The sequence below is a fragment of the Nicotiana sylvestris genome, chromosome 10 (genome assembly GCF_000393655.2).
Source record: "Nicotiana sylvestris chromosome 10, ASM39365v2, whole genome shotgun sequence".
NCBI lineage: Eukaryota > Viridiplantae > Streptophyta > Magnoliopsida > Solanales > Solanaceae > Nicotiana > Nicotiana sylvestris.
In genome coordinates, this window is record NC_091066.1 from 10,282,037 (window position 1) to 10,291,352 (window position 9,316).

The following is a 9,316-nucleotide window of genomic DNA, read 5'->3' on the forward strand; positions in this document are numbered from 1 at the left end:
CCGAAAAGTCTGATGTCAAAATCATTTCTTGTCGCTCCTCTCTAAGAAACGCGGGGATTATCTGTATATGACGAAATCGGATAGGCCAATTTCTCGTTGTTAAGGCATCTCAAAAGATCACCTCGAAGGCTCGAGACCACGGACCGAGTGCCCTCCCTCGAGGGTACTCGGCATTCGAACTCGGGATAGCGACGACTTCGATAATGGTAAAAATGGGAAGCCCCCTAGGCGTACAACTAGGACTGACAGAAGTTCAGTGGACTACCTTAGCACTAAATCAAGGTGTCATGTTGATGTCCCATCTCCTCACCTTTGTAATTAATATATTTTTTTACGTTGTTGGGATTCCCCTCCTATATAAAGGGGATCATTCCATTTTGTAGAGGGTTGTTGTTGCTTCAATTACTCCACATGCAATATACAAGAACATTCTATTTGCTCTCTAACATATTCTCTTGATATTATTGCTTTCATTATCATCTTCATATTTGTTTATCATTTATTGCTTATCATTGGCCATAAAGAGCCTCCGTTAATTTTATTATAACTGTTAGTCGCATAACAACTGACTTCGATAGCTTGTAGTCGAGCTCCGGGATCGACCTCGAGGCCCGAATTTACGAGCTCGAGGCCCAGATAATTGGCCTAATGGTTTGATTTTCGCCCTACCCTTAACTCTTGTTTCGTTTCTAAGTCTCACATACATAATATCAACTGCTTAACAAACTAGCATAAAAATAGATCATGTATTTTTAGAGTCCCATCAGCAAATTTAATTGTTATTACCATTTTTACGGTAAACAAAGCTGTTAATAACATGTTGATGAGCAGTGGTCTATAAATAATTGTTGATCATTAATGAGGGCGGCTCAACAGAACTGGTGGCTTAAAACTAAAATATATTAAAAGATCCTGAATTTCTTTCATAATATCCATATAATATGGAGACAAAAAAGTGGTGAGAGAACAACGTATAATATGTGGGTTAGGCGTAAGTCATATGGTATTGAACTCCCTATAAAAAATATAGCATTAAATGAAAATGGTAAACGGACTGAGCATATTATCGATCGTGTTTTGAACCTTACGATACTTGTCTCGGGGATTTCTTAGTTAAAAAATGAGACACAAAAGAACTTGATTACATATATCAGGATCTATGAAATGTGACAAAAGGAATAGCTAATTTAGAGAATTTAATTTGAAATTAGAAAGTAAAATAGTAAAAAAATATGAAAAAAAGAAAGAAAAATTAAAATTGATGAGAAGATTTATTTAATTAGTAAAGGAAAAGTTCTATCCTAGGAACTCATTCAATCCTACATCTACCAAATTTAAATAAATATCAGAATTTAAAATATTTTATATATATATATATTCCTATATTATAAATGGGGATAACCAGGCAGCTCATGGTCAACATGTCTGCCTGGCCCAAAATTATTTCATGGTTGTATTTGCAGCCCAACACGTGCAGCCCAATTTTAATAGCTATCAATTCACCGTTTGATTTCTCTTGCTATATCCAACACTTTCCAAGTTTATGTGCAAATCCCTCTTCTTCAAACGTCTCTTTGCTTCATATTTGTGCTCTCTTGCTCCTCCCCCTGATCTATTGCTATTTTTCTACTGGGTAATTTTCTTCTCAGCTTGTGTTTTTTGTATTGATTCTGTTTCAATCCTTGATAATATTGTAGGTATTTGTGTTTTCCCCTGAATAGCGAATAAATTCTGTTCTCAAGGTGTTTGACAAAATTCTTTAATCGGGATTTTTACTGGATTTGTTATACATGTTCCTGTCTGTTATTCTCTTTGGTTGCATTTTGAGTTAGGGATTTCATGTACTTCTTTAGTGCCTGAGATATACTAAGGGCCAATGGCTGAAGTTTATGCTAAATTGATCAAGAAAAGGGTTTCTTCTTGGTTTTTGTTCAGAGAAGAACAAATTTATTTTCGTATCTTTGTGTTTCCAAAACCCAAAAATTGATTTTGAAACCAAATAACTTCGTTTGGTTTTGATTTCTGAAAATGTCTTGTACTGCATAGAGCAAATGGGTCCCATGCAACTGCTTTGTACTTTCATTTTCTTGAGTAGGAGAACTTCTTCTTAAAAGAAAGTGAACGTTGTTTAGGAAAACTAAGAGTGCAGAGTAGTAATTTGAGATGGGGCGTATTAAAAGGTTTGTAATATTTATTTTCTTCAGTTTATGTGCTCTGCTAAGTTATGTCGCAAAAGTAGGACAGAAAATTGACTTGGAAGTTCTTGATTCAGCTTCTCTTGACAAGTATATTTCCAAGATATCAGGAATAAGTCAAAAATAATTTTGACTGAGTTAATATTTTAAATATTGTATAGTTGGTGACAACAATCTTATTACCAGTAAAATTGACATTGAAGATTCACTTTGTAGATGAATTGATTAATATAATTTCCCTCTTAAAGAAACATAGTGAATACTTTGTACAAGAATTGATTAATATCATTTTCCTTTTAAAGAAACATAGTGAATATACTCTTGCAATTGAGTTGTATAAGTTGCTCCATTTATAGCTATTGTAGTTCTCGTGATTGAGGAGTATCTACATGTTGAATTAAACAACCATTAGATGTTGTTACAATTTTTCTTGTATGTAGTGGTCAGAAAATAAAAGTCACATATATTTGAGTCTCAGTAGTACTTTTTATTAATCTGATGCTATTCGCTTCAGATGTTACCTCTGTCAGCAAACTATTTCTATTTACTTCGTGTGATTCAATTTCTATAATTATAGTTTTGTAGGAATAATGGGTTCTGAACAAAAAAAACAAACATGTTTGCTTCGCAAAATCAGAAGCTGAGATGAAACTTAGGCGACATGAAACGTACAAAGTAATATCTGCAGAAAAAAAGAAGAAGCATTGTTACTACAACGACGAACAAAAAGACAAGAGTTAAAAAGGAGTAGTCTTTCTGAGAAAGTTTCCTTTCCTGGCGCTACTCCAGCTACAACTGAGTTTCAGCAACAAAATGTTCCTCTTAGGAGCTCTTCTTCTGTTTTAAAAACAGGTTAGAATACATCCTTTGTTATTTTATTTTTTTAGAAATGTCCCTTCACGCTTTTTGCATGTGAGTATAATTGAATGACGGTAAATGTGTGTTGTGTTTCCCCTATTAGCCAACGAGCGTCACGTTGATGCTTTGGAAGTTACATTTGACAAGAAAAAGATTATAAATTATCCCTTCTACTCATTTGAAGTAGGTAAGTATCAAGGATGCAATGTTGACTTTTACATAATGTCTTTATTTATTCATAATTTATTACTTTTTGGTGTTAGAGTCAACGTCACATGCATCTAATGAAAGTAGTAGTATGAGCTCAACAATGGTTGGGAAAAAAGGTTTGCACCAATCTTTTATCATGATACTGTTGTATATTACTTAATTGGTAATTTTATGCTAATAATACTTAAATATACAGGTTATAACTCAAAAAAAAAGAGTTATACATACGTAGGTCAGTTACAATCTGATTATGTTCTCTTGAAGACTGTTCCTAACTTTAAATTTTGTGGTGCAAAAAAATTTGAATATGAACCACCTGGATTCTGCTGTAACAATGGTTCAATCAAGTTAGTTTCACATGAGATGCCTGCTGAACTACAAAATTTATATTTAGGGACTACTGAAGAATGTAAACATTTTCGAACATATATCAGAAAATACAATAATATGTTTGCATTTACATCACTAGGTGTAAATTATGATAATGAATTAGCAAAAAGAAATCGTGGTATTTATATATTTAGAGTTCAGGGAAAGATGTACCATTTTATAAATGATTTGCTGCCTCCGAGTGGAAGAGCAAAAAATCTACAACTATACTTCTATGACAACGATAACGAATTAGCTAACATAATGGCTTGCTCTGAGAAAATGCATGAATCAATAGTCAAAAAACTAATGAACATACTAAGAATTAATCCATACTCTATTTTCTTAAAATCCCTAATAGATGTTCCAAATATATCGAACTACAATATTGCACTTAAATATGACTCAGGTTTGGATCAACGTGTATACAATCTTCCTACTACATCAGAAGTTGCAGGGATATGGGTTGAAAAAGAAACCACCGAAGTTAGTTATGCACCTCATATTCGAATCTACACTCATAGCAATAGATCTCAAATAGTGAACTACTATTACGGATGTTATGATCCGCTACAATATCCACTATTGTTTCCATATGGTCAAAGTGGATGGAACTGTGACATTAAAAAAATTATACAACCAAAAGATACTTCTAAACGTCGAGCCTTTTGTGAACACGAAGAATTACTAAGTATTAGAAATATGTATTTTGTTGATGGATATCTTGACATGAAAGCTCAAAATCTTGAAAAAGGAAAACGAAAAAGAGATAATATCTCTGTTCGTGAATATTACTGTTATAAATTCCAAATGAGAGAAGATGAAACAAATGAAACTTTACATTCTCGAAGATTATTTCAGCAATATTCAGTAGATGAACACATAAAACTTGAAACACAGAGATTAGACTTTTTTTAATTCAACCCAGATCTCTTTAGGATAGAAATGCTACAAGGACTCATTGATATTTTAAGACTTGGAGAAAGAGACGCTTCAAATATAGGAAAACAAACATTCCTTCCTGTTACTTTTATAGGCGGACCAAGATACATGCATCGACGCTACATGGATGCTATTTCTTTGGTACAACAATTTGGAAAACCTGATCTATTCATAACGATGACTTGTAACCCATCTTGGCCGAGATAAAAGAGCACTTGCTACCAACTGACGAAGCACAAAACATACCTGATTTAATTAGTCGAGTTTTTAGTGCAAAGATAGAAGAACTAAAAACCGATATATTAAAAGAAATATCTTTGAAAAAGTTTCAGCTTTTATGTATACTATAGAATTTAAAAAACGACGTTTACCACATGTCTCAATGACATCTTACATTCGATGGGACATAACATTAATGAGTATAAACTTATCGCTGAAAATTTCAAGGCTTCAAAGGCTACCAAAGAAGGAAGAGAAATATTCTTCGAAAGAAACATAATCGTTACTGAAGAAGAGCTATTACTGCGACAAAAGTTGAACCATGAACAACAGATGGCATACAATGTGATTATAGACAGAATATCTTCGAACAGACCAGGAGCTTTTTTTGTTGACGGTCCTGGAGGAACAGGTAAAACTTTTTTATATCGTGCCTTATTAGCTACTGTGCGATCTAAAGGATTTATTGCTCTAGCAACAGCAACCTCTGGAGTTGCGGCTTCAATTCTTCCAGGTGGCCGTACAGCTCATTCCCGTTTTAAAATTTCCATTGACATTGATGAAAATTTTAGTTGCAATATTAGCAAACAAAGTTCACTTGCCTGTTTGATTCGAGATGCAAAATTAATTGTATGGGATGAAGTATCGACGGCAAAAAAGAAAATGATTGAAACTTTTGATCTACTTTTGAAAGATCTCTTGAATACTAATGTGCTTTTTGGTGGTAAAGTTGTTGTCTTTGGTGGTGATTTTAGACAAACTCTACTAGTAGTTCGAAATGGAAAAAGAGAGGATTTTATTCATGAGAGTTTATTATATTCTGACATTTGGCCCCGACTTGAAAAATTGCAACTGTCAGAAAACATGCGTGCAAAAACGGATCCAGCCTTTTGTGAATCTTTGATGAGAATAGGAAATGGAAAAGAACCTCTTACTTCTGAAAACAAAATTGAAATTCCAAAATCATTATTGTCCCTTATACTACTGAACGGGAATCTTTGAATGCATTATCTGAAACAACATTTCCTAACATGCATGCTTTCTTCTGTGATGCATCTTTTGTAACTTCCCGCATTATTTTGACGACGAAAAATAATTTTGTAAATGAAATAAATGATATGCTTATAGACAAATCTCCAAAAGAAGCTAAACATTCGTTGTAATTGATGAAACATGTGAATCGAATGATCAAAGTCAGTATAAAGATTTTTTACATTCTTTAAATCCTGCTGGTTTACCTCCTTATAAATTAACTTTGAAAGAAAATTGTCCAATTATATTAAATTTGAATCCTTGTGAAGGTTTGTGCAATGGCACAAGATTGACATGTGATTTTAAAACACATGTTATAAGCGCAAAAATTGCAACCGGTGACTTTAAAAATACACATGTGTTTATTTTGAGAATACCATTGATGTCATCAGAAGATGAAAAATCCCCAGTGCAGTTTAAAAGAACACAATTTATAGTAAGACTTTGTTTTGCTATGACTATAAATAAATCACAAGGTTAAACATTAGATTTTGTTGGTATATATTTACGAGAACCAGTATTTTCGCATGGCCAGCTTTACGTTGCATTGTCGAGAGCAAAAGCTTCCAATTGTCTCAAGATATTAATTCGGCCTCCAAACCCAGATAGTGATGACGATCATTTTACATACAATATAGTTTACGATGAAATTATTCAAAAGGCTTTTCTGTGAATCTTTTACATGTTATTGTATAGCGCCTATTGAACTAAAGAAAGTTGAACATACAGTTTAAACACAAGAACACACATCTTGTTTGTGGAACATGTACTTAAAAGGTTAGGTTGTTGTAATGACCCGGCCAGTCATTTTGAATAAGTACAACCTCGTTTTCCCCTATACTGCTAAATTCATGCTTCACGGTTCTTATGTAACTTGCCGGGGAAATTGGTTCAGGTTCGGTAAGGTTTTGAAAGGAATTGAGACAATTAGTCTCCAAGAAGAGAGCTTAAGTTGAAATAAATTGACCGGAAGGTGAAATAAGAGTAAACAAAATCCGAAATGGATTTTGGATGATTCCAATAGCTCCGTATGGTAATTTTGGAGTAGGAGCGTGCCCGAAAAATTCTTTTGGAAGTTCGTAGTTTAATTAGGCTTGAAATGGCGAAAATGAGAAGTCGAAACTTGGAAATTTGACCGAGGAGTTGACTTTTTGATATCGAGATCAAAATCCGACTCAAGAAGTTGTAATAGCTCCATTATGTCATTTTGACTTGTGTGCAAAATTTGGGGTCAATCGGACTTGATTTGATAGGTTTCGGCGTTGTTCGTGGAATTTGAAATTTCTAAGTTCTTAAGTTTGAATTCGAAGTTGATTTGGTGTTTTGATGTTGTTTTGGGTGATTTGAAAGCTCAACTAGGTGTTAATGATGTTATGGGAGGTGTTTGTAAGTTTGGGTTGAGGTCTGAGGGCCTCGGGTGTGTTTCGGGTGAGTTTTGAGCGAGTACATACATTCAGGACCTTAGAAAATGGATGGGGCAGAAATTTTAGTGTTGGGCGCGGTCATTTTTGCGCTGGGCGCGGGAAAGTGACCGCGGTCCGAGGTCATGAAGATCCGCAGGTCGTCGGTCCAACTTCGGAAGCTCGTATATTTTGATTTATAAGTAATTTGGGGATGATTCAAAAACGAAAGTTGTAGTCCTTGAATCTAGTTTTCAGAAACATATTATAATAGACATTTGGATACCTGTAGAGAAAGTTATGGCCAAAATACCAAAGACTGTCACTGCAATCAAATCCACCGCGAACAACATTCGTTTTTGCGCGAACCGCACTTGTTTTGCACGGACTGCATAGGTGGAATCCGTGGGGTACTCTATAAATACGAGGTTTTGGGTTTTATTTGATATTTTGACCTAGAGAGCTCGAATTTTGGGGATATTTCGAAGGTTTTTCAAGAAATTCATCAGGGTAAGTGATTCTAACTCGGATTTGACTAGAATACATGAATCTATCATAAAATTCATCATTTAATTCGTGATTTGGGATGGAATTTGGGAACAAAATTGTGAATTCTTTCCAAAATGTAAAATGATGATTTGAAGGACCAAATGGTATCAGAATTGGATAATTTTTGTATGGGTGAACTCATATCGGAATGGGTATTCAGTTTTGTAAATTTTTATCCGATTCCGAGATGTGGGCCCGAGGGGCATTTTAGTCATTTTACTTGATTTCACATATTAGCTTAGAACTTAATTGTAGAATGATTTACTTGAAGTGTTTTATACGTTATGCAATTTAATTGAATAGATTTGGATCATTTGGAGTCGGATACGCATGGCAAGAATGTGGTTTCGGATTTATTATTGAGCCGGATCGAGGTAAGTGTTTGGTCTAACCTTAGCTTGAGGAATTAGGAGTTGTGTGATAAATGTTATATGTTATTTGTCGAGTACGACGTATAGGCATGGTGACGAGTATCTAGATGTTGGTGTCAAGCATGCCCGTGAGTCTTTATACTTTGATTAATGTGACTCCTATTTGACTTAACTGAAGAGTTTTGCCTCCTATTGTGATGTTATATTTTCATAACTACTTGATTCGTGTTGATTTCCTTATTATTGATTTGTATATTGTGGGATTTTGCTACGTGTTAGTTTCCCGTTATTGAACCTTTCCTTTATGCCAGTATTCTTTTCTGTGCTTATTCGTTTGAGTTGGTTCTACCATTTTCTCATGATTTACAGCCCCAGAGTTGATTTACTTGTCGTACCTTGTGTTATTGTCATTGTTGTTGTTATATGTATTGCGGTGATGTTCGATCCTTCTGTTGTGATGTAACTGTTGATTTTGTTGGTTGCGTTGTGTATTTATTTTGGGACTACGGATGTGGGATTCCAGTAGTTCCCCCTTGTTTGTTTACTTTGGGACTACGGGTTAGATTCCCGAGAGATTCCCCCAGTACATTTACTTTGGGACTACGGGTTAGATTCTCGGGAGATTCCCCATGCACATTTACTTTGGGACTACGGGTTAGATTCCCGGGAGATCCCCCTACACATATAGTGAGGATACCAAGAGATCCTCGAGATACCAAGAGATCCCTGCACATATATTGAGGATACCAAGAGATCCTCGGGATACCAAGAGATCCCTAGCATATATATTGAGGATACCAAGAGATCCTCGGGATACCAAGAGATCCCTAGCATTCATATTGAGGATACTAAGAGATCCTCGGGATACCAAGAGATCCCTAGCTCATATACGGAGGATACTGAGAGATCCCCGAGTATTTACATTTGGGACTACAGGACGGTATCTTGGGAGATCCCCGGTTGTTATCTATATATTGAGGTGTACTCCTTCTGTGATTATTTTATCTCCGTTGTAATTGTTGTTATCAATTCAAGTGTTTTGATGGTTTAGATTTCCTTTACGGCTGTGATCCTTTGTGTAGGAATTCATAGTGTTGAGAATACCTCGCCTTATTGTTTTATATATATTGAATACTTTAAATTTCAACAATTGTTATATTTTTAACTCAAG

At 34.8% G+C, this 9,316-nt stretch overlaps 2 protein-coding genes across 2 annotated transcripts; both read left to right on the top strand.

The window, feature by feature from the left end:
- Nucleotides 1-2,861: 2,861 nt before the first annotated feature.
- LOC104242831 (uncharacterized) lies at nucleotides 2,862-4,550 on the top strand. The gene is made up of 4 exons (XM_009797934.2): nucleotides 2,862-3,047; nucleotides 3,157-3,240; nucleotides 3,317-3,379; nucleotides 3,460-4,550. Exons 3-4 carry the CDS (start codon nucleotides 3,352-3,354, stop codon nucleotides 4,548-4,550), a joined length of 1,119 nt encoding a protein of 372 aa, XP_009796236.1. The 5' UTR covers nucleotides 2,862-3,047; nucleotides 3,157-3,240; nucleotides 3,317-3,351.
- Nucleotides 4,551-4,973: 423 nt separating this feature from the next.
- On the top strand, nucleotides 4,974-5,795 carry LOC104242832 (uncharacterized). Its single transcript, XM_009797935.2, has one exon. It carries the CDS (start codon nucleotides 4,974-4,976, stop codon nucleotides 5,793-5,795), a length of 822 nt encoding a protein of 273 aa, XP_009796237.2.
- Nucleotides 5,796-9,316: the final 3,521 nt, after the last annotated feature.